At 42.8% G+C, this 26,298-nt stretch overlaps 1 protein-coding gene across 1 annotated transcript in view; it reads right to left on the bottom strand.

Annotated features, from left to right (window-relative positions):
* Positions 1–26,050, bottom strand: part of LOC5578341 (bromodomain-containing protein DDB_G0270170) — a 36,463-nt gene extending 10,413 nt beyond the window's left edge. Inside the window, exons 1-4 of the mRNA XM_021855929.1 lie at positions 25,303–26,050; positions 15,209–16,716; positions 15,076–15,138; positions 10,326–10,558 (exon numbers count right to left, since the gene is read on the bottom strand). Coding sequence (XP_021711621.1) covers positions 10,326–10,558; positions 15,076–15,138; positions 15,209–16,716; positions 25,303–25,636 — 2,138 coding nt within the window. The 5' untranslated portion in view covers positions 25,637–26,050. The remainder of the gene's footprint in view (positions 1–10,325; positions 10,559–15,075; positions 15,139–15,208; positions 16,717–25,302) is intronic.
* Positions 26,051–26,298: the final 248 nt, after the last annotated feature.

Below are 26,298 nucleotides of genomic sequence, written 5' to 3'. Positions count from 1 at the left end.
GACTAGCACCTTACCTGTAAATACCCCGTTTTCTCCTTGGGAAAGTCAAGGCCCAGTCAGTGCGGAAGCTACACCACCACCGGAACTGGCGGTCAACCCTCGGCATCCCTCGGACTAGGGAAGAGGGATGCACAAGGGCAGAAATGCTCGTACCCCTAAGGACACCGTGGGAGTTAACACGTTCGCGTCGAGACGCTCGACCTTTGTGGTACAGTGGAACATGAACGGTTTTCACAATCACCTAAACGATCTCGAATGCATAATCCACAACCACCAATCGTCCTAGCCATCCAAGAGGTCCATCGCACCAGTGTCGACCGGATGAATCGATCTTTAGAAGAACGATACACTTGGATCTACAAAAGCAACCAAAATATATAGCACTCGACAGCGATCGGAGTCCTCAAACTGTGTGGGTGTGAGTAAGTACGAACATGCATAGTGAGTACTGAGCTGAACATTCCGTTGCTCTAACAACTAGCAACCCAGTCGGCATCGCAGTAGGCTGCGAGTGCCACACTAATGTCGAATTCGTTTTTGTTCAGTTCCAACCTAGGTTCACACTAGTTCCAACCTAACTGCTGTCAAAACGTTTTTTTATTCGCTCAGGTTGGACCTAGTTTCGCACTAGTTCCAACCCCAAAACCGATAGGTTCGCACTGTGATAAATCACGGTTTCATGACTGGGTTCACCAATACAACTTCATAAGAATTGTCAAGATTGTAACAACAAGAACTGTTCTTCAGTATAAACCAACAAAAAACATCCAAAATGCAAAATTGTGTGCTTGCGGTTACGCTCGCTGCTTCCGAGGTCAAATTATTTTAATCAGAATCTGAATCAAATTTTAACTCGAAACTCCTGCCAGTGAGGTGCAGATTTGGTTTTATCAGTTATTTCGAAAAAAAAAGATTATTAAGCGAAAGCGTTTGGGCAATTTTATGAACAACGTGGTGGAGAACTACATGGTATGGATAAAAAGGTAGTATGTACCGTAATCCGGGGTCAAATTGATCACTGGAATGATCAGTAGGTAAATTCCGGCGAACAATTTCTTCGAAGAGCAGTAATTTTCTTCCATTACTCGCCAGCAAGAATTTTTTTTTTCGAAGAAAATACGCGCCGGAATTCGTCTACAGATTAGTTGTTTAATGTTTCGTTGACATCACAGACATGTCATATTTTCTACTTTATAAACATCTAATGATGATTTTGAACTACAGTCGACTCTCCACAACTCGATAGATGCTATAAATAGATGGATTTATCGGTAACTTCGAATTTCTTTACATCGTGCTCTCCTTAGGTCGATATTCCCGTAACTCGATATCTCCACTAGTCGCTGTCACGTTAGAGGTAAATGTCTCCATAACTCGATATTTATTTTAAAATACTAGTTGTTTGGAGGTTGAAGGTTTGGAGGAATAAATCCTTGTAAGTTGTAATAAAAGTTCAAGACATTAACAAATAAAATTATTGAATTGATTATCAGTAAAGTAACGTGATTTTACAAAAAAAAAAGTTTTCAAATAATAGTTTTTAAAATACTACTACCAAAATAATATTGCCTTCTTAAGGATGTGATCATTAATGTATTGGAAATACAGAAATTTGTTCCTTTGATTTTGGGATTGTGTCCGTATAGTCTATAACTCGATAATTCTATAAGTCGATGGTCTCTTGGATATCGAGTTATGGAGATTCCAAAGGATGGCATAACAAAAAGTTGTGAAACGTGCCTTGCGATGTGATCAATGTGCCCCCGGATTACGGTATATGCATTTGTATACAATTTGAGTACAGAATTATTTTATTCTAGTTTCGACGAAATTTCCGCCTGTAAAAAGAGACAGCTGAAATTATTGTCATGAGATTTGCGCAGTATTGGAAACGGATACGAAAATATTATAATACTTGTAGTATTTTTGCGTTAGCTTGGTAAAAACGGCAAACACAGGTTGAACAAGAATATTACAGCGAAGCAACGTTTGACAAGACAGCTCCGCTCCGCGTGATGGCACGCACACCAACACACGGTTTGACAGATTAACCTGAAAACGTTTTTTTATTCTGGAGTCAGGTTAACACTAACCCAGGTTTAAAAACGAAAACGACATAATATTGTTATCCAAACAGACAACGCTCATTCCTCCTCTTTCGATTGCTGCCCAGCGTGGAGGTAGGACGTGCCACAGCATACACCTGGATGATTCCTTTTCGGTAGTATTCGGCTTTGCACAATGGCGATCCTTTGCTAGGCGCTGCTTATTTTGCAGCAGTAATTTTGAACCTGAGTTCAATTTCAAACAAATATCTCAAAAAGGAATCATCTAGGAATTATAATACAGCTTCAAAATACAAGTGAAATTGTTGTACTTGGTGGATGCGGGCTGAAAAAGTCGCGCAATAAAATAGCGGGCAAAATCGCCGCGCTAGAGAAAAGCGGACTTTAAAGTTGCGCATTTGAAAAAGCGGGCACATTGCTGCATTTGGAAGAAGCGGACAGCAGTCGCGCACGAAGAAAAGTTAATAAAAAGCCACGTTTTGCATCAGCGGTCTGAAAAAGACGCGCAGATAATGATTGGGCAAAATGGCCGTGCTTGAAAGAAGCGGACTAGAAAAGTCGCGCACTAAATAAGCGAGCGAAATTGCTGCGCAGAGATGAAGCGGAATGAAACATTCGCGCAGCAAAATGCGGGTGAGATTACCGCGCTTAGTTGAAGTAAACTAGAAAAATCACGTAAGCATTAAACTAGCGAGCAAAACTGCTGCGATAAAATAGTCGAAAGTCGCGAAAATGAAACTGCAAGCACAATTGTTGCGCTGGGAAAGAGCGAACAACAATCACGTGTCAAGAACAGTCGGCTAAGTTTTTGTGAATTGTGCCTGGGAATGTGGGGTCGATTCGAATTTTCTAGTCCGTAGTGTCACTGGGCGTTGCATGCTGGTTGACTATCTAAGCGACCATTCTATAGCAGAATTTTAGAATAAAACAATCAAACAACTTTCAAGGCCGTTTTGTAAACAAAATTCAATTTAATTCAGCATATACCAATCCAATTGCCGGCGTAATAGTGCAATGTTGAAAAAAAAAAATCTTTGTTTGCTGTGAGAACTGTCACAACATTCCTTTTGTTTAATGTGACCAGGCGTCCCGCGGGACAACGCGATTTTCAATATGATATTACTGCGTCAATTCTTATTGTTTGAATAAACTGAGCAATAAATCATGATTTAGACCTAAAATGTTTGTAGAATACACATCCAATACGAATCATGTTTATTTTGGAACGAGAACTGACAGGCTGTCCCGCGTTTCACGGGACATATATAGTCGCTTTACTTTTGTTTGCTGTGTGAAAACAAACATGAACAGATATGCTGCCGAGAATTCACTTCCTGGTTGGACTGATGTTGACCGAAAGCTCAAATGACGTCAAACAAACATCGATACGTCTTAAATCTGAGGAAATTGTGTATGATTGATCGTGCATTAATATTTGTGGCTGTTCGATTATAGACCTCTATCTCGCTGAAAAAAGCAATGGTAGTAGCTAGTGTGGCAGGCCAGTGTGAATAATGTTCCAAGCAAAGAAGGGAAGTGTGGACACAATATTACGCGACAAATATTTTATACATCACGAGCAAGTCGAATTTCGCTGAAGATCAGTTAAAAAAACAAGAAATACGAGGTAAAATTATACGGAAAAATCCGAAAAGATGAACATTGAAAAGCATGATCACGTGGGAGGTTGATATAGAGAACTGATTTCAAAAGAAAAATGTCTGAAACATGATTTACCTTTCTTGCGCACAAGTTGCACCGTGGAATGCCTTTAAATTCCAGTGAGCTTACCTCTAGCAATGACAATGCAACATAAAATGAAATAAATCAAGCACCATCTTGCGAATGTTACCCGCGTTTATGTTGCAACCATTATCTACGCACGGGCACGATCTATTCATAGAACGCAACAAAAATTCATTGCTCTCCTTGAGGTTCATGACGACAGATCTATCAATAAAGGGAAATTGGGAAATTTTATGTGTTGTCTAAATTTTAAAAGTATGTGTACTTTATGAATGTTTGTGTTATTTACGATCGATCAATTCCTCTTTGTTCTATGAGTGCGAACTGATAAAGTAGATACGTTCCGCCCTATGTATCAATTATTGTTTTTCCCTTCAAATACATATCATTTATCAAAAATTACGGAAGGAAGCAGCCTGTTTGAAATGGAAATCCCAATAAGAAATTGTTGATGCCGTTTGAATTTTATGTTGCCGAAAAACAAAAACTTTAGTTTGGGATGGAGACATCAAAATTGGTAAATATGGTAATCAAAGATTATGTCAGTGCATAGTGGTAAACTATCACACTATAATCAAACGTTACTCAAAATTTTGAAATCTTTTAGTTCATGCTGAGTTTATTGAAACAAAAAAAACTATGTTTGAACAATTTCTTCTTTTTTTTGGAGAAGAAGGTGGATGTGTGGGTGTGAGTAAGTACGAACATGCATAGTGAGTACTGAGCTGAACATTCCGTTGCTCTAACAACTAGCAACCCAGTCGGCATCGCAGTAGGCTGCGAGTGCCACACTAATATTGTTATCCAAACAGACAACGCTCATTCCTCCTCTTTCGATTGCTGCCCAGCGTGGAGGTAGGACGTGCCACAGCATACACCTGGATGATTCCTTTTCGGTAGTATTCGGCTTTGCACACAAACCACCTCTCAGCCTTCTCTACAATACAACTGGACACCAATCTGCCTATAGTTGTGTTGTGTTTCGGGATCAGCCGGACCAGTGAAAAACGTGGTTTTTACTAACTTAACCAGAGCTAATTTTATTACGTCTTCACTAATCTACGGTTTACGGCAAAAGAGAGCGAGTTATGCTCGGGCAACGCGCAGGTTGCTGTGATTGAAAATTTGGTTGCTAATGGTTACCATTCAAAATTCAAATTTAGCCCGGTGTGCTACGATCACACCTAACATCTCCCCCCTTAGTTCAGGTAGTACGGCTCAAATCTCGCTGGTAGTCGTACGATGCGTCTCGGTCGGTTGTTGTTGTTTACAGTCGGTTTCGGGGCTGGTTCATCTTCGGGATCGGACTCCGAAAAGTATTCGGAATCGCCGGATTCTGGTGCGGATGCTGCGGAAACTGCTGCGCTACCTGGTTCTTGGACTGGACGAGGGATCGGAGCGGTGTTGGATAGACCAAACTCATCCACAAAAATGGAAAGCGGCGAAGGACCATCTGTTCGCACTGGATCAGCTGAGCGCTTCTTCAGTTGGTTCGCGTGTGCCCGGATCAATCGTTGCTTGTCCACCAGGTAAACATTATAATTGACCTTGCCAATGCACTCGATGACAGTAGTGGCTGCTTCCCAATGCCAAGCGTTTCCTTGATGCACCTGTGCATAAACGCAGTCGACGTGTTGAAAACTCTTTGGAATTATTGCACCATGCTTCTTGTTAAACGATGCATTTTGTGTTTCAGCTTTCTCTGATGACGGATTGCGGCACTCCGACTGTGGAAGCAAGAGCGATGAAATTGTTCGGATGGGCCTACCGAACATTACTTCTGCCGGTGATTTTCCATCGAGGTCGCTAGATAGAGTCATACGGTACACCTGCAAAAACGTTTGCAGTGCGCTGTCGAGTGTTTCTCCCCCCGAACGGATTTTTCGAAGGCTCCTCTTGACCATATCAACGAAACGTTCCGCTAATCCGTTCGATTGCGGATGATATGGTGCTGTCCGAAGATGCTGTATTCCTTGACCTTGGCAGAACGTCTGGAATTCGTGACTGACGCACTGGGGACCGTTGTCCGACACGATGGTTTCCGTTATGCCAATGGTAGCGAAGGATTCGGAAAGCTGTCTCACAGTGGTACTGGCTGTTGTAGTCCTGGTTGCGAAAACCTCCGGCCATTTCGAAAACGGATCCACCACGACCAACAGATACGTTCCATCGACAGGACCGGCGTAGTCGATGTGGATTCTCGACCATGGCTTCGACGGTGCAGGCCACGACTTGAGTGTCGTTTTGATTGGTGCTTTTCCGGCCACGCAGCAAGAGTTGCAGTTGCGGACGAAATCCTCGATTTGGTCGTCCACACCAGGCCAGTACACGAAACTGCGAGCGATTGCCTTCATGCGAACCACACCAGGGTGGCCCCGATGAAATTGCCTCAGGATTTTCCTCTGAAACTGATGAGGAACTACCACACGGTCGTGTAGCATCACGCAGCCATTAACGATGCTAAGCGAATCTCGCCGATTGAAATACGGCAGGACATCAGGGTTGGTGACCGACTTGGAATCTCGCGGCCAACCTTCATCGATGAACTTTGCCACCGATTGAAAAAGTGCTGTTCTTCTTCCTTGCGTCTTGTATCTCTGTGAAAGAGACTGGAAGTTTGTCTAGCGAGTCGTTAACTATACTCACCAGATCATCTTCCAGATTGATTGCTGCTACGACGTATTCCTCTTCCGGCCGTGTGGTCCGATCGATCAGCCGAGACAGCATGTCGGCACAACCGAAATCGTTGGTGGAAATGTGCTGGATGTCGAAATCGTAGTTGAGCATTATCAACGCCCATCGTTGCAGTCGGTTGGCGGTGTGCAACGGAATGCCCTTCTTCGAACCAAAGATTGCCAAGAGCGGTTTGTGATCCGTTTGCAGCGTGAAGTGGCGTCCCAAAAGGAATTTATGGAACTTCGTAACCGCGTAGACCAGAGCCAGTGCTTCCTTCTCCGGTTGTCCATAACCTTGCTCGGCGGGTGAGAGCGAACGAGAAGCATGCTGAACTGCCTTGATTTTGCCATCCGGGAATTTGTGCAGTATCACCGCACCAATGCCGGTGTTGGAGGCATCTGCTGCAACGGTGATGGGTAGTGTCGGATCGTAGTGCGTCAACAATAGTTCCGACTGCAGAATCGCCTTGAATTTTTCGAACGCTTGCTGGCATTCGACGTTCCACTGCCACTTGACATCCTTCTTCAGTAGCTGGTCCATTGGGTGGCGAAGCTCGTGGATGTTGCGCACAAATCTGCCATAGAAATTAACGGCACCGAGAAACGAGCGAAGTTCGGTCACGTTGGTTGGAGCTGGGATGTTGGCGATGGCTCGAAGCTTTTCTGGATCCGGACGAATACCATGGCGATCCACGATATGGCCCAGGTTACCAAGCTCGGTTTGAAAAAACTTGCACTTTTCCGCCTTGACGTGGAACCCGTACTGCTCCAGCCGAATTAGCAGTTTGCTGAGTGACTCTGCGTGTGCCTCCCAGGTGGGACCGAAGACTATGACGTCATCGATGAAGGAGCGAATGCCTGGGATGTCGGCAATCATGCCGTCGATCAGCCGTTGGAATGATCCTGGCGCGGATTTCACCCCTGGAGCGAGGCGGTTGAATTGGAACAGCCCCTTGTGCGTGTTGATGGTTAGTAGCTTCTTCGACTCGTCGTCCACTTCAACCTGAAGGTATGCGTCAGACTGGTCGATGATGCTGAAGACGCGACTACCGGCCAGGTCGAATAGTCCGCACAGATGCGGACCCGTCCATTTGGCTTGCGGACAGCGACGATCGGAGCGGCCCACTCCGAAAAATCGACTGGAGAGATGATTCCCAACGATTCGAGTCGATTGAGTTCGGTGTCCACCAACGGAATCGTGTTGAATGGCACCGGACGCTTTTAGCAAAAAACAGGACGTGCGTTAGATTTAAGGAAAAGTTTTACCTTTGTCTTGGTGCAGTGGCCCAGCGAGTCGTCGAAAACGTTTGGATGTTCGCTTCGAAGCTTCTGGACCTCGTCATCGAACGCTGGCTTGGAAGTCGAAGCGATGCTGTTGCAGATCGAATCGAATGGCAGCGACCACAAATCGATGCCGAAGACGTTGAGATTGGGGGACGACGTGACAAAGCATTTGCCACGTTTCGTTGTTCCGTTGAGCGTGACGTCGCATTGGAACTCGCCTATAAGCTCCAGTGGTTCACCGGACGCGTTGACTGCTTCAATCGATGGTGGCATCGTTTACGGTTTACCTAGCTGCTGCCAGGTTTGCTCGCAAATCACCGTGATGTCGCTGGCTGAGTCCAATTGCAACGACGTTGTGACGTTGTTGATGGCTGTCGTTACGAAGCGTCGCTTCTTGGAACGGTTTGCGATGTGGTTCACAACAGAGACTCCTCGAGTTTGGGAACTGGAAACACTTGATTTATTCTGCTACTTCTTTGCAGGCTTCTTACCGGTCGAATGCGTTTGACTGGAATCGCCGGCGGTTGACTTCTTGATGCAGCCGCAGTAACCTTCCTTGTGGCCGACGCGATCGCAGGTTTTGCAACGATGGTCGGAAAATGGACAGTCCCGCACGTAGTGGACCTGACCACATTGCCAACATGGTGTGGATGGTAGCTGCTTACCTTTCGCTTTCGGTGGACGTTGTGACTGATTCTCCTTTTTCTCCGAGACTGCGTGGACGATGTGCTTCGAACCTGATGGTTTTTCCATGAGCGTTGTGTCCGCCTTGAGGTTGACAAGTCGCTGGAACTCGTCGATGAGTGTCTGGAGAGTCACTGGTGCTTCAGCCGTCTCGCCCTCTATGCGGGAAAGAAGCCGTGCCCGAATGTCTGCGTAGCTGGATGCTTTGAGACCACAGACGAAAACCAAGCACTTGAAGTGGTCGATTTTAACGTTATCGAACTCGAACTCCTCGCATGCTCGATTTATCTTCTCGCCGTAGCTGATGATGTCTTCTGCCTCATTTTTCACCAGCTGTAGGCAATGGAAGCGTTTGTTGAAAACGGACGTCGGCGTGCCGAAATTTTTTTTTCAGCGTGGCTACCGTTTCGTCGAACTGGATGTCTGTGGGAAGCTGGGGCAGGATGTAATTCACATAGCGGCTGTGTGAAGCATGATCCAACTTCCGCAGGAGAAGACGTACCTTGGCCGCGTCGTCGAGACTCCGAGCGTCGTTGTCGAAAAGGTCCGAATAACGTGCAAACCACTTTTCAAATGTGATGCCGTTTTCGGGGTCGAACACAAATTCGCTGATGTTGGTGGAGAGCGACTCTAGAATTTGCTCCTGGTTGATCGGCGTCGGCGTGGCCAATCGTTGGAGTAGTTCAGCCATTTGCAGGATCGCTTGCTGCATTTCCCCACCGTTTGCGTTGATCGAATTTGTCGCCATTTCCGCGTATGCTGGAGCTCGTTGCGTAGGGCAGTCTTCTTCACTTTTTACCTCGTCGCCAAAAAATTGTTGTGTTTCGGGATTAGCCGAACCAGTGAAAAACGTGGTTTTTACTAACTTAACCAGAGCTAATTTTATTACGTCTTCAATAATCTACGGTTTACGGCAAAAGAGAGCGAGTTATGCTCGGGCAACGCGCAGGTTGCTGTGATTGAAAATTTGATTGCTAATGGTTACCATTCAAAATTCAAATTTAGCCCGGTGTGCTACGATCACACCTAACAAGTTGCACTCACGACTGAATATCCTTTTCCCGTTTCAATACTCAGTGTCTATCTTCCATTGGAAACGTTAATGGACACCGTACGATATGAGGAAGTCCCAAAGCAGATCAGTCTGGTGAGTCTAGTTTTGAAGATATTCCGATGTTCCTTGGGAGACCGACATTCACCATATAGAATATCTGGCGGCCATTTTGTTTTTGGTCAAATTAATAAAAAAATAAAATGTGTACTATACAATGCCAGGTAATAACGATTGCACTCTGCTACTCTGAAAAAATCATACGAATCCGTTCAGTATTCTTGGAGAAATCTGAAAATTACGATATGAGGGTTTTTTAAGTTTTCAAGATCTTTATTTGTTCAGTGTGGTACCAGAAACATAAATGCTCGTTACTCAAAGACGGCTGCACCAAATTGCTTCATTTTTTCACAATATTTACGTGGGCTATGGCTACGCGTCGGTCCGCTAAGGAATTTTGGAATATCTTCGGATCCAGATGACCAATTATCAATATCGACACATATTCTAAAACTAGAAGAGTTTATTTTAGAGCTTGGGAAAAAATGATGCAAAAATATCGTGAAACAAAAAAGTTATCGCGATGTGAATATTTTTTAGCGGTAAAAAATGAAGCTGCCGGTAGAGGGGTTAATGATTAATTTTTGTCAAATTTGCCATCATAGAGTATGATCCGATAGGCATATATTGGGATTTTTGCATGTTTCAAAATAATTTGACCAAAATTTGGTCGAAATCGGTGATGGACAATTACACGTTTATACTTTTTTTGTGGACACTTGTTATGAAACGAATCATACTGATTTCGGTATCACTTACCTTAGATTACTTTCGGCCGACGCTGCGGCCTGTCGCAGCTCGTGGGAAAGCTCTTGGGCGCGCGAAAACGGGCGACGAGAATTATGCCGCGCCGCGCTGAAGCCCCTGCTACCTGCCACTCCACTGGGAGCACCTCCTCCGCATGCACCATCACTGACGCCCGCGCCAGTTCCTCCGACCGCACCTTCCTCCTTAAGGATGTCGTTCTCCTGTCGGAGGGTTTCAATTTCCGCCTGAAACAATGCAAACGTATGGTAGATTGTAATCCTAATTTTAAGTGCTAGCTACCAGAGTCTATAAATGAAGAGTTGCGCAAAGGTTGAAACCAAATATACCTATCGAGAGTCCAACAAAACATATAGGAGTTATTTTCGACAACGAAGAACAGTCATTCAAAAAAATCTCTTCACGCAACTTTTATCGAATTCGCTTTTGAACCTAGGTTCGATCTGACGAACCCCGTTCTGAATCACAGTTTCAACCCCAACCCGATTCAGATTCGACCGAACTACAATTTGCTTGACGTTGGTTTGTTTTTGCGTTGATCGCCGACCCAGTTCCAAAGAACGAAAACGACATATGTGTATATAGACTCTGCTAACTACCAACCCATCAGCTCATCACACATAAGTAGGTAGTAGATTAATTTCATTTATTTAGTTAACATCTACACAGATAACACTGAATCAACAATTTCACGCCACAATACTCGGTTCGTGGCAGCATCTCTCCATCCTCGGTTCTGCCCCACGCTCGCTAAATCGATACGCACTTGATCCGCCCACCTAGCTCGCTGCGCTCCACGCCTTCTTGTACCAACCGGATCCGAAGCGAACACCATCTTTGCAGGGTTGCTGTCCGGCATTCTTGCAACATGCCCTGCCCATCGTATCCTTCCAGCTTTGGCCACCTTCTGGATACTGGGTTCGCCGTAGAGTTGGGCGAGCTCGTGGTTCATCCTTCGCCGCCACACACCGTTCTCCTGCACACCGCCGAAGATCGTCCTAAGCACCCGACGTTCGAAGACTCCAAGTGCTTGCAGGTCCTCCTCGAGCATCGTCCACGTTTCATGTATGTACTTTGTCTTGGCCGCATTCACCACCAGTCCAACTTTTGCTGCCTCGCGTTTCAGGCGGGTGTACAGGTCTGCCACCTTTTCAAATGTTCGGCCGACGATGTCCATATCATCCGCGAAGCAAACAAATTGACTGGATCTCGTAAAAATCGTACCCCGGCTGTTAAGCCCGGCTCTCTGCATAACACCTTCTAGCGCAATATTGAACAACAGGCACGAAAGTCCATCACCTTGTCGTAATCCCCGGTGGGATCCAAACGAACTGGAGTGTTCGCCTGAAACCTTCACACAATTTTGCACACCTTCCATCGTCGCTCTTATCAGTCTCGTGAGCTTCCCGGGAAAGCTGTTCTCGTCCATGATTTTCCACAGCTCTACGCGGCCGATACTGTCGTATGCCGCCTTGAAATCGATGAAAAGGTGATGCGTTGGGACCTGGTATTCACGACATTTTTGGAGGATTTGCCGTACAGTAAAGATCTGGTCCGTTGTCGATCGGCCGTCAACAAAGCCGGCTTGATAACTTCCCACGAACTCGTTTACTACAGGTGACAGACGACGGAAGATGATCTGGGATAATACTTTGTAGGCCGCGTTTAGAATGGTGATCGCTCGAAAGTTCTCACAGTCTAACTTGTCGCCTTTCTTGTAGATGGGGCAGATTACCCCTTCCTTCCACTCCTCCGGTAGCTGTTCTGTTTCCCAGATTGTGCCTATCAGCCGGTGCAGACAAATGGCCAGCCTTTCCGGACCCATCTTTATGAGTTCAGCTCCGATACCATCCTTACCAGCAGCTTTGTTGTTCTTGAGCTGGTGAATGGCATCCTTAACCTCCCTCAAAGTGGGGGCTGGTTGGTTTCCATCTTCCGCAGTACTGACGAAGGCATTTCCTCCGTTGTCCCGTCCTTCATTGCCTATGCTCTCAGCACCATTCAGGTGCTCGTCGAAGTGCTGCTTCCACCTTTCGATCACCTCACGCTCGTCCGTCAGAATGCTCCCATCCTTATCCCTGCACATCTCGGCTCGCGGCACGAAGCCGTTGCGGGATGCGTTGAGCTTCTGATAGAACCTACGCGTTTCCTGAGACCGGCACAGCTGTTCCATTTTCTCACACTCCGTCTCCTCCAGGCGGCGTTTTTTCTCCCGAAAGAGGCGGGTCTGCTGTTGCCGTTTCCGTTTATAGCGTTCCACGTTCTGCCGGGTCCCTTGCTGCAGCATGACCGCCCGCGCTGCATTCTTCTCCTTCAAAACCTCCTGGCACTCCTCGTCGAACCAATCGTTCCGTCGACTCCGTCCCACGTACCCGACGTTGCTCTCAGCTGCATCGTTGATGGCTGCTTTTACTGTTCTCCAGCAGTCCTCAAGAGGGGCTTCGTCCAGCTCACCCTCTTCCGGTAATGCAGCCTCGAGTTGCTGCGCGTATGCCGCTGCGACATCCGGTTGCTTGAGCCGCTCTAGGTCATACCGAGGCGGCCGTCGGTACCGTACGTTGTTAACGACGGAGAGTTTTGGGCGCAGTTTGACCATCACCAGATAGTGGTCAGAGTCGATGTTAGCGCCACGATAGGTCCTGACGTCGATAATGTCGGAGAAGTGCCGACCATCAATCAGAACGTGGTCGATTTGCGATTCTGTCTGCTGTGGTGATCTCCAGGTGTATCGGTACAGAAGGCTGTGCTGGAAGTAGGTGCTACGAATGGCCATATTCTTGGAGGCGGCAAAATCAATTAGTCGTAGGCCGTTTTCATTTGTCAGCCGGTGGGCGCTGAACTTTCCAATCGTCGGTCTGAATTCCTCCTCCTGGCCAACCTGAGCGTTTAGATCTCCTATGATGATTTTGACGTCGTGGCTTGGGCAACTGTCGTACTCGCGTTCAAGCTGCGCGTAAAAAGCGTCTTTATCATCATCAGTGCTTCCGGAGTGAGGGCTGTGCACGTTTTTTATGCTGAAGTTGAAGAACCGGCCTTTGATCCTCAACTTGCACATTCTCTCATTGATCGGCCACCACCCGATCACGCGCCTCTGCATATCACCCATCACTATAAAAGCTGTTCCCAGCTCATGTGTATTGCCGCAGCTCTGGTAGATGGTATGGTTACCTCTAAACGTTCGCACCATTGATCCCTTCCAACACACTTCCTGCAACGCTACGATGCCGAATCCACGGTCCTTCAGCACGTCGGCGAGTATGCGTGTGCTCCCGATGAAGTTGAGAGATTTACAGTTCCACGTACCGAGCTTCCAATCGCTAGTCCCTTTACGTCGCTGTGGTCTTTGCCGATTGTCCCGGTTCGTATTCTTTCGTTGATTATTCGTTGCTTGATTTTTTTACGGCTGGCTTGCAGGGCCTGACACTAACCCCCTAGATTTCCGGAGGACCATTCCCCCTAAATGTTCGGAGGACCATAGTGCGCAGTTTAGCTTAGAGTCCTTCTCTGGCACTCGGACGATGATCAGCCGCCCCTGACATGGGGAACAGACGCTGTTGTGAGCCGCTCCTAACATGGAGTACATACGCTCAAGGTTTGCAGAAGCAAAAGCAAAAGCAAACCCCCCCTTCCCTGTCAGCATACGACCAAAGTTCCCACCGGGGGTTGGTTACCCGATCTTCCCTAAGGTTACTCGTACCCCGGCCAATACCGCGAGGAGGTAGGGATAGGAGTTGCTGGGCAAGAGGCTAAGGACCGCACAAAGGGGTCTATTTTATTCCTTCAGGTACGCGAGGTACCAATGGTACGCCATGCCCAGCCATTTACCAACCAGGTAGTAGATATCACAAAGTATTAATTTGACAAAAAAAAACAATATCAGGGATATAATATTGAAGATACATACACAGCTACATATAAAAAAATGGCTTCGGAGTCAAGACAATCATCGGTGATGCAACTGTGTAGATCGTAAAACTAAACTGTTTTCGATTCGTAGTTGTGACGGAAATCCTTCATTTTGTTACAAACTACAATGGCCTGCAATTTGTAGCCTTTGTTGCTGCAAGATTGGGATCAATCAGTAACATAGCTTTCGACAGTGTACTCTGTTCATTTCTGCTGTTGGCGTTTCTGGTAAATAAAAATGTTTTTTTTTCATCGATTTTGACGACGAAAACTGCTTTTTCACTTTTGACATTTGATTATATTTTATTTGAGCCTCAACCAATTAAAAGAAAAAAAACTACTAATTGAACTTTAACAATTTTTTCCAAAAAATAAAATACTAAAATCACTAGTAAGGCGAGCAAATAACTTTAAACTCTAATATATTGTTTATCTTGACAGATAGGCCTATTTCGTCTGCGACTTACATAGGTACTTCTTCAGTGTCCAGCACTTGATATAATAATGTTTCTTATTTTCTGCAATTGAACTGGAAGGTTTCTGAGATTGAGCTTGATTGGTTAAAAAAACAGATTATATTCAGCGGATTTAGAGTGACCTGACTGGGATACTTAGTATGGAGTGGTTCTCGTTCCGGCTCTCATATTTATTTTAAGTTTATCACAATTCAACAGTGTAGATCAGTGCTTCCCAAACTTTTTCAACTTTCGCCCCCTTGAGGCCAATATTTATCTGTGGAATCGCCCCCCTGATATGGCTCCGCTGCTAGCCAATGATTATCATTTTCCTGTGTACACTTACGTAGATATAACTATAGTTATGAATTTACTGTACTCACATTTAATCTCTTAATCTTCTGTCTCAGCTTTATCACTTGGGTTTCGGCAGTGGTTGCTCTCAACTGCAAGCAAAACCAAGAACAATTTAGTTTATCGGTCCGCAAACACATTTTCGCAGCATTCTATACTCACATAGCTCTTGTCTAGGTTCCCTTCGAAACCCTCCACGGTTTGCGCCAAGCTAGCGTTACTCTTGGCCGTTTCCACCGTCTTCTCCAGATCCTTTATCCTCCGTGCCTGCTCAGCGATGATCCGCCGATTGTCCTCGACTTCGCGCCTCAGCCGGTCGTTTTCCTGCCGTTCGATTTGCAACCGCTGCTGATGGTGACTGGCATCGGCATCTGGCGAGTTGAAGTGCGGCGTATCGTGCGTTACGTCCGCTAGCCGACCGGACGAATGGATAGGGCCATCGGATAGAAAATCCGGTAGGCGGTGGATTTTATCGGCAGCCGATCCCGAAGCAGGTGGCGAATGATTCCGATCCATGTCGGAAAAGTAGAATCCGGACCGGGGCCCGGAGGTGTTGTTATCGGTGAGATCCGGAGGAAGCTCCGGCGGCGGAGTGACCCGCCTTCTTGGGAGATCGAATGAGAAATCGAGATTTTGCGGTGGAAGGTCCAAAGGAACATTAGGTGAAGTGTTTCGCAGGGGTGTGCGGTTTCGGTTCGATGAATTGAGATTAGCACCTGAGGCAGGATTGGCGCCTCCCGCAGGTGCCGAGTTATAGGTCAAATCAAATGGCATATCGTTGATGATGGGACCATGACCGCGACCGCCTGCTTCCGCATCTAGGTTGTTGACGGTGAAATCTGGAAGTTGATCAAAGTCCACGGAAACCGGCGAGACACTCTTTGGTGAACCACCCAAAGTGTACCACTGTTCCATGACCAAATGATCTTGCACGAAATCCGGCAGAGCGGCCGAAAACTCTGAAGTTCCTAATCTATGGGTCGAGGCAAGGTTTTCACGACTTCTCCCGCCGAAATTTGGCGAATTGTGCAAATTTTGTGACCCAGCTAACCTGGGAGAATCGGCCGATCCTGGACTTTCCATGTCGTAGTTAGAATACGAACGTTGCACATATTGTGACCCACCAGAAGTGGAACCACCTCCCCCGAGAGGATAGTCCGAATTGAACGAATTATTGCTCCGACTGTGGTAGATGTTGCTCATGAACTTATCATCGGCCAGATCCGATAAGCTGGACTGCGAGTCGAAGGACGGAAACCGTGGCGATCGTTTCATTTTAGACTCACTGCTCAACGTGTTCACCGATTGGAACTGAGGAATTTTCGGTTTCGCCCCGGTTGTGCTGGTGTTGTGCAAGGAACTGGTCGTGGCCGATTTCGATGGCGATGCGGACGCATTGCAGATTCCCGTGCTGCTCAGAATACTGCTGCCGGTGGCCATGTTGTTGTTGTTGATCAGGTTGTTACTATTGTTAAGGGAGTTAAAACTAGAGCTGCCTAGATTGTGATTATTTCCATTAATATTTGAAGTGCTGCGACTGTGGTTGATGATGGTACCGTTCGACGTGACTCCACTGGACGAAGCCGACGCGGAACCTAGTGATGAATCTCGTTTCAAAAAATGTTTGAACGAGAAAGGATTCTCCTCTCGACGTGGTAGCTCTGGAATTGCTGGAAATATACAAAATAAGGCAATTTATTTAATGTGTTCCCTTATTTATACTAATCTGCGAGGATGCGATAAAATTAATAAGGTAACTAAGGTACACGAGGCTGTGAAATGGTGTTTCGATAAGCAGAAAGTGGCGTCCAATATTGCTCTGGTCCTTACAACTATCTACCTCACTATTTCGGTGGCAACATCTCCCAGCCCGTCGATCATCAGGACTTCAGCTCGGACCACTAACCGGTGGTTCCAAAGTAGGTTCCCTGGTCAACCGGCATCGAGTCACCCGGCGCAACTACCACCATATCGACTGGGGTCGATTCCAGCGGATTGTCGACGCCAATATCGGATACGAGGATTGGCGTCCATTGAAGACGCCGACTGACAGCTGCAGAGTATCGAGGAGGCCATCTCCGTGGGCCGAGAGCAGCACGTACCAAAAATTGATCAGTCGAGCAACATCCTTCCTTCCTGTTGATCAAGTTACCAAAGATCTTATTTGTTTGCGTAACACCAAACGTAGGCAGTATCAACGCACTGGTCTGCCTACGTTAAGGCCGCACGGGACATCATTTAACGATGTGAAAATTTATCATATAATTTTCTGTATTTAGTGTACAACCCATTACATTTTCTGCTTCATCGGTGCAATAAAATTCGAGATTTGCTTCTGCAAAGTTTTGATGAAAATTGTTTGAGTGAGACAAAAAATAGGAGAAATAACACGACCTCAGCAAGACCAAGCTGAGCGTCGTGGGTTCGAATCCCACCGGTCGAGGATCTTTTCGGGTTGGAAATTTTCTCGACTTCCCAGGACAAAGAGTATCTTCGTACCTGCCACACGATATACGCATGCAAAAATGGTCATTGGCACAGTAAGCTCTCAGTTAATAACTGTGGAAGTGCTCATAAGAACACTAAGCTGAGAAGCAGGCTCTGTCCCAGTAGGGACGTAATGCCAGAAATAAGAAGAATAAGAACACGACCTCCCGTGTTATTTTAAAAAGCGAAGTTATTCGCATATCAAAAATAATAAAGGCCGGAAAGAGTTCGGTTTTGCGTCGTCCGATAGATTTTGCTCACGGTTTCGCGCGTGTTTTCGTCGCCGGAGATTTTTTTCCCTGTTTTGGAGCGTCTTGCTGGGTAGGTATTTGGGAAGGCCCAAGCAAGACGGTTTGTTTTCGGGACGCCAAGAAGTTTTGCTGTCAGTGTCAGTTTTGTGTTCAGTCGAGAATGGATTACCAACTGGTGAGTTCGTTTCATGCTTATGATAACACATTTTTTCTTGAAAGCGTAACTTTTATGTAATATTAAAACAAACTTTGTATGGTTCGTCACTATAAGTGTCGGCATTATGCTTTTTTCTTATACAATTTCAATATACATATATTTTTCTCTTTTTGACATTATTAAAAATTATCCTTTGAATTTCGGCATTGTGAATGTTGACGTATTTTTTAAAACTTCTACCACATCGAGACAAAATGCACAGCAATACTCATATGTAATTTTCAAACAAACTATGTATGGTTCGTCACTACAAGTGTCGGCATTATTCCTGTTTCATATAAGTTAAAATATATACATGCAATTTTCAGTTTTCGTCATTAATAAAAACGTCTTTTGAATTGTTCGACATTATAAATGTTGACGTATTATTTCCAAAAACTTGTCCATGGATCGCATCACCGACCAGAGGTGACTCCCAGATCTTTTCCTCCCTCACTAATAAACACCCTTCCCGTGGTGATTGTGGAGATGCAAAGGTATTCTCGGTCTCCAGAAGCAACAATCATTACACCCTAACATTCCTTCCCCATCCCAACTGACTGTAAGGACTTGGCCGGCGCCGTTATTGATCAATAATATTAGATCTGCTAAAATTGCACTTCGAGAGTAAGCGGAAACTCCCATCCCTTATTCATTTGGATCGTAGTGCAATTCTTACCAGTTCCGATCAATCACGGAGTAGCAACCATTGACATGTACAGTCTGTCTATGCTATGCTATGCTATGCTATCAAAAATAATAAAGGCCGGAAAGGTGGACGAAACAAAGACTTTTCTAACAGGATACGCTCTCTCTCAGTTTGTGCTAGGCCATTCTGGAAGAATATTTAAAAAACCAAACCCACACTCAAAAAAATCCAAACGTCATAGCTACGTGAAAAATCACGTAGATCATTCCAAATTCATTTTACCTCCACTTCACCTGACTAAGATAAAGATCACTAAACCATTCATAACCACCAAATAGTGACTCGGTAATTTTTACTGAGGTTACCTATCGCACTCACGTGAAACTCACGTAGGTCCCTAAGTTCATCTTGACATCTGCATATTGTACGTACATTCGGTGTTGAGCTCAAATCCTAACATGGCGCCCGCTTGATTTTAGAAGAACTTCAGAAGCTGCTGCTGCTTTAAACCCTGTGTAAGATTGATTTCAAGGTAAATATGCTTTGAATACCGAAGAATCCCTGCATTACTTCATATTTTATACCTGATTTATAACCTATTATAGGACGCGAAGGCTACAACAGGACAGACCAAATTCACAAAATTGGGGAAACAGGAATCAAAATGCTCAGATTGACAATAAAAATATCACAATCTTTAAAGATTATTTACATTTTCCAATTGGGAATTAGTTTTCTTCCAAAGAAATAAGATTGGTCTTTATTACAGTTAAATTTAATGCAAAACCATCTAGGTCATATTGAAACGTTTCGTAAAAGCTACCGAAAATCCACGTAGCTCTTAAGTGTAGCGCCGGTGGAATGGACAAAGTTCAAAAGTTCATGCGTTCATTCTGGGCTACCTATGATTCACGTAAGAGCTACGGGAAAAGTGCGATGGAACAAAATCACGTATGTTATGACGTAACAATGACGTTTGGATTATTTTGAGTTCAGGGAAATTCTACCGTTGATTCCACTAGTCAACGCTTACTCTAAGGATTGCCTGATAACCCCTGCTGAGAATAGGGTTATCATATTTGCTCTCACCGGAAAGAGTACATTTTTCAACTCTGTAAAAGAGTACTAAAGAGTACACTTAGCTTACCCTGAAAATTGAAAATCCATTTTTTCCTTATTCTAAATTCGTTGGTTGCGATAACCCTATAAAAAAATGGAGAAATTAAAGCTAATTCTATTCTGATAAAGTTAGTCGAACACGCCAATAAGATTGAATTAAGTTTGAACATTGTTTGATCGAGATTTGTTCTCTACAGTACCAAGAACTGAATATTTATGCTATAAAAACACACACATTGGCATTATTTTTCCAGGCCCTAATCAACATGAAACAAATATAATAAATCTATAAAATCATTAACCATTAACAGCTAACATGTTGCTACAGGAAAAAAAAATTACAAAAAATGCCCAACGATCGAACAACCCATCCCAACATGATGATAGTTAAATCGTGCATGACACATGTACCGTTGAATGAATGAATTGAACAAGTTAGAATTGCTTTTCCTTTCAACGATGATTGTTTTGATCGTATTTCACAGTAGAAGCATTAACCTAAGAATGCTAATGTCGCTACAGGGGATTTTTTTTATTTCCGAACGGGTTTGGGCCGAAAGGTCTCAGATTTTCATGAAACTTTTTCCACAGGCAGGGCTCATCAATATATGAATAAAAAAAATTGAGAAAAAATCAGGGTCGCCTATTTTCTCCGAAAACTCAGTTGGAAATTTTTTGTTTTCTCCTGACACCACTTACTTTGAAAAATCATAACTCAAGAACGAAGCATCATAGAAACAAAGTTTTTTTTTATGAAAATGAAAGCAAAATTTCTCAGGAATAAAAACAAATTAACCGGAAAAAGTTTTCCACTAACTTTTCCACCGTAGAGAAAATTCGTAAAGAAAAGCCGGAAAAAACTATACTCCAATTCGTGGAAAATTTTCAAAAAAAATATTTTTGAGAACAGAATTTCATAAATTTCAATCACTGAAATTTTTAAGATGTACTACTTTTTTAATTCCTGCGTTTGGTCATAGTTTTGTGAAAAATGCCCAGATTTCTCGTACAAGTCTTTTCGTTCGAAAATCATAACTGAAGATAAAAGCGTCACAGAAACATTTTTTTTTTATCAAATCGGAATCAAATTTTCTCAAAACTTTGAGATTTTTTGAAATGGAATAAGTTACTCAGGACATTTTACACCGTTAAGGAAAATAAACAATGATAACCCGATTAGCTATTTCAGCTTACAAACAAGGTATATTTGAAAAGAGCGATCAATAAGATCTAATCCTAAACTTTTTTTTAAATACGCTCATTTTTCGTTCCTAAAATATGATCAAATATTGCCAAGATGAGCTGTTTGCAAATTTATACATTTATAAGTTTATAAAGCTTATTTTCAAATTTATAAGTTTATAAACAAAACTACTTAAGAACGAAACAGCATAGAAACAAAGATTTCTTCAATCATAATGTAGACATTTTTTCCAGCTACCTGTTAGGTAACTACAAAATTGACAGTTAAATCAATGGGTAGACAATATGGCAATTGGGTATTTACCAATTCTGGTTTAAAGCGTTGAAATGGTTTGAGAATCATAAGTTTACCAAAAAAGTAACAAAAAGCAGTGAGAAAGTGCAAGTGTTGTCAGCTGTATATTACTCGTTATTACCGAAGCTGTTGAAATGGACAAAGTTCAATACTACGAATACTATTCGCTATGCTGTAACCCCTTCGGACTGGACGGCCACAAATCAGTAAGGACAAATTTACGCTCGATTAGCCATGGTCTCATGACCAAGTTTCATTCGAATGGAGTTCGGTGGATTACGGAAAAGATGAAAATCTGCATGAAGTGCAGGATTATGATTAATCAGAAGTCTTAAATTTTGTTGTAATTGCTGACATTAAAAAGCATAACACGACATCAGTTTATGCTTTTCAAACAAAACTAATTTCAAGATTGAAAAACAAATTTCCGGAGCTTGAAAAAAAAATTTATCTGGAGATGAACCAGCCACGGGCTGAAAATCTCCCTAATAAAGCTAATAATAATAATAATAAAAAATTTATCTTTCTGATGGTTGCGGAGAGCAATACAAAAATAAATCAAATTTCAAAAATGTATGCAACCATGAAAATGATTTTGAAATTAAAGCAGAATGGCACTTTTTCCAACCTCACATCGAAAAGGTCCTTGTGATGGCATCGGTAGCAATATTAAGCGAATGGCTAGAGATGCTAGTATTAGAAAGCCAGCAGAAATTAATAACGCCAAACAATTTTTCGACTGGGCTGTGTCGCAAAAGGTGAAAGACCAATTTAAAAAAGATTGGGAATTTATCTATGCAACTGAAAATGACTATTCAGAGGCTGAAAAATTTCTTCAGGAAAGATTTTCTAACCTTGTTCCAATTCCTGGAACAAAAAATATCATTCAATTATTTATACCAAAAGACGAACGAAGCATTTTTGCTAGTGAATTCTCAGATGCACATGAAACCCAAGAAAATACAGCATGCTTTGTTCTTAATAATACAAAGAAACGAAAATCTTCTGGTGTTAGCAATCAAAGACAATCTTCCCGGTAGAAAAAATAGATAGTATTAAGATGAAAATGTAAGTTATATACTGAATTGAATAAATAAAATTAAAAATAATAATAATAATAATCATATTTGTTCCATAGAAAAAAAAGAATCCTTTTTCAGTGTAATGAAAAATTTCATTTCATTTTCATTTTGCAGCGTTTGGTGGGGCAATGAGAGCGCAAGTCAGTCCAAAGCCGGGGGCAGGGATAGGTAATGGCCGTAATAGTCTATGCGGACCACTTGAACACCATCGGAAATGATAGGAAGGGTTGGGGTAGGGTATAGGAAATTGGAGAAGACTTGACACAGTAATGCGATTAATGCTGCAAAATGTAAATGTGCTGAGAGCAATTTAATTTAAGTTTTGAAGTTTGGTTTGTTTGATTAAAATTTCAAACAATTGTACTAGTAAGAAAGAATGAACTGATCGCTTTATATAAATTTAATAAACAACAAAGTAATAACAATATGAGAGTGATGCTAAAAACTGCTGATGGCACGATGCGACGCTTTAGGAGCTTTTGATAATGATTGAACATTACTATAAAGAACGCAATTCAATCGATGGTGACAACTTTACAAACTTTATCTGTTTTTATCATGTACAGATATAAAATTATAATTCAGTTCACTGATTGGCGGTGCTGATTTATATAAAAATATTTGATATTATTAAAATGAAATGTGTTACTTACTCATGATGGTCATACTTCCCTGACCAGATTTTTTCTGTTTTGAGCATCCTTTTCGAAGCTATTCTATCCAGTTATCCATTGACTGCTTACAATTCTGAAATTATTCTTATTGTGCATGCTCATGCATTATATTAGTAATGATCATAATCATGCAACAGATAAGAAGGTGAGAAAAAGAGAATTAGGAACAGTGATTAGTTATGAATAATTATGTAGTTTTGTTAGAATAATAAACAATTAAACAGCACTAATGAATAGCTTAAAAAATGACATTACAGCATAGCTGAGCCTTTCGGATCATAAGACCGATGTATAAAAATAATTTGTTTCGAAATTGTCCGCGTGGTCTTCTAGTGCCCCTATTAGATCAGAATCAGTCATAGACATACATACCGAATGCTCGCCATGACCCTATGACCAACATTTGTATATGTATAGCCTTAGCTGATGTGGCTTTTCTAATAGGTAGTTCTTTCACTCATTGATTGTCTTCAAAACCTTGTCAAGTATAGAAAATTGATTTTATTTCATTTATTACTACATTGAAACTACATTGTACTTGTTGACTATTAGGTATTATTTTATGTTTAGCACTATTGATATTATCAAGGCCAGAATTCCCAGTGAGTGAAGAATTTTATAGTACTAGAACACCATAGAAGATCGCTAAACATTACCTAATCATGGAACGGCTTTTTGCTCTATTATTTTAAGTAGATGCTATTGATCTCCCTTTGCTCCTATCCGCAACCCGGTGCACGCGCCCTGTTGGTTTTCGAAAACCTCGTAGAAGATTACAAACCGTCAATGGCATTCCCAATTACTACCCCACATTGCACATTCAAGGGTCTGACTGTGCTCCTAACCCACCCTCAGTTTGTAATCTTCTCGCCAGATTGAAATTATATTTTCCCGAAGTGAAAGTAATTTTGATGATTTATAGCCGTACTATGCAGTAGTTTAACCAGAATCTTTAGGTCAGAAGACAAAATCTAAATTTTGTAATAAAAAGGTTGCCATTGCTTTGAAATTCACCCAACATCTTATCAAAGCTACTAACAACAGCGATCAATTATCAAAACTCATCGCTCCCTGGAAAATATAATCCCAAGCCCAGTGTAATGAAAAATTGAGGCAGAAACAGTTTTTTTTCAGTTTTTCTTAACGGTGTAATTTTTCATGAAAAATCATCCATTCCGACTTATACTTCATTAAACCAATCCCATATCTTTTTTTCAGATGTTTTAGAAAATTTGCAACTGCTTTGATAAAAAATCTTTGTTTTTTTCGATGCTTCGATTGAAATATGGGTTTTCAAAGAAAAGGCTTATAGGTATGGTCATATTCCACAAAATTGGTCATAACTCAAAAACGAAAAAAAAGTACATTTCAAAAATTTTAGCGATTAAAGCTTATGAAATTACCTTCTCAAAAATATATTTTTGAAAAAATTTGCTTTCATTTTCATAAAAAAAAACTTTGCTTCTACGATGCTTCGTTCTTGAGTTATGATTTTTCAAAGTAAGTAGTGTCAGAGGAAAACAAAAAAAAACCAACTGAGTTTTCCGGGAAAATAAGCGACCCTGAATTTTTCTCAATCTTTTTTTTTATTCATATATTGATGACCCCTGCCTGTGGAAAAAGTTTCATGAAAAACTGAGACCCTTCGGCCCACTTTATACGGAAATAAAAAAATCCCCTTTCGCTACAAGGATCAAAAAGGGATCAATAGTATAAAAAATAGTACTAAAGAGTACTGTTCTTGTAGCACGGAAAAGTACTGTTTTATCGCTTTAATCAGTATTAGTAGTAGTAACCAAGTCACTGAAAGATGATTTGCTACCAACACTGGCAGGGGCTCTGGGAAATTTTTCAGTGTGATCGCTGTGGAAATTGCTGTAGTTAGTTGAGTTGGATTGCTTGCGCCAAATTCTTGAGAAATGCCTTTAAGCATCTCTTGTATAAATTCGGAGAAAATTATGGACGATTGTATGGGGGAACTGGAGGGGAACATCTTGGGGGGAATTTCTGGATGGATACCAAGAGGGATCCCCAAAACTTTAGCAGAAGAAATATCTAGGCAAATTACTGGAAGAATTTTCTGAAGCTTTTCCTCGAGGAATCTGAAAAGTTCCTGAAGAGCCTGGAGACAGTAAAATTTTTCATCAGGATTCATTTTAAGGTAAAAAGGGACCTACCATTAAAACAGAGACTTTGCATTAAAAGCAAAGACCAAGTCTCTAGAAAGAGATCTTCTATCAGTCCTGAATTAGTTGGGTACGACTTTTCAGTTAGATTTAAGTGTAATTTAGTAATCATACCTCCAGTTTCCGAGTCTGCTGGTCCGCCGCTGGAACCGGTCGTCGATCTTTGGAAGTTTATCGTCGTAGTCGTCTGCTGCTGCTGCAAATCCCCACCGCTTCCGCCATCTGCTGATTGTGATCCCAGCAGCACTCCATTAGTTCTCCCTCCTCCCCCTCCTCCTGCTCTGCCACCGTAATTCAACGGTTGTTGATCCGTTGTCGTGGTCGCTGGTCTGCTAGTGTTGCCTTGCTGTTTCAGGGCATCAGCCGAAGAAGACGAAGCTTTATTGCTTCCACCACTAGAGGAGGAAAGTTCGTCCGCTATGTTGATATTGTTGTTATCTTTTGCCATACCGCGATTTCTACACTTTGTCCTTTCTTCCTTCTGTTGTCGCGGCGCAGACTATCGATTCTACAATTTTCGGGTTCCTGTTGATGCGAACTTTCGCTATAGCTTTTCAATTCCTTGCAAATAGGATCCAAAGGGAAACTCTTTCGTCGTCGACGAAATTGAAGACTGAGAAGAGACACAAACACGTAATTGCGAATTTCTTCGGGACGCAGCTAAAATCCTAATCACCGAATTCCTGTCTAGTTACAAAACACTACACAAACATCGGAAAGTTGTCCCGAAACTCACAGAAACGGAAAAATATCCACCGATATGCACGTAATTTTCTGCACAAAATTTTTACTGCTGCCGTTTTCTTTTTGTGTTGAACTTGGACTTTTCTCCCATCAAACTTATTTTTTCTTCTATTTTGACAGAATGCAAAGCGAGACATCAGTCATCATTGCGGACCAGGGTGGCATTCGGGATTTTGATGATGATCAGTCGGTTGAAATGTTTCGCAGACATGTTTCAGAACAGCTGATTTTGCACTGCACTCAGATTTTTTTTATTTTGTGGGCTCAAGCGCACTACACGCAAAAAAATTGTGCGGTAAAAACTACCATTTTAGGGGGTTAACTTAAGCGCTCGCACCGGCAATTTTCAGCAGACCAGAAATGCGC

This window comes from Aedes aegypti, chromosome 3 (assembly GCF_002204515.2).
Source record: "Aedes aegypti strain LVP_AGWG chromosome 3, AaegL5.0 Primary Assembly, whole genome shotgun sequence".
NCBI classification, from domain to species: domain Eukaryota; kingdom Metazoa; phylum Arthropoda; class Insecta; order Diptera; family Culicidae; genus Aedes; species Aedes aegypti.
This window is presented reverse-complemented; position numbering and strand designations above follow the sequence as displayed.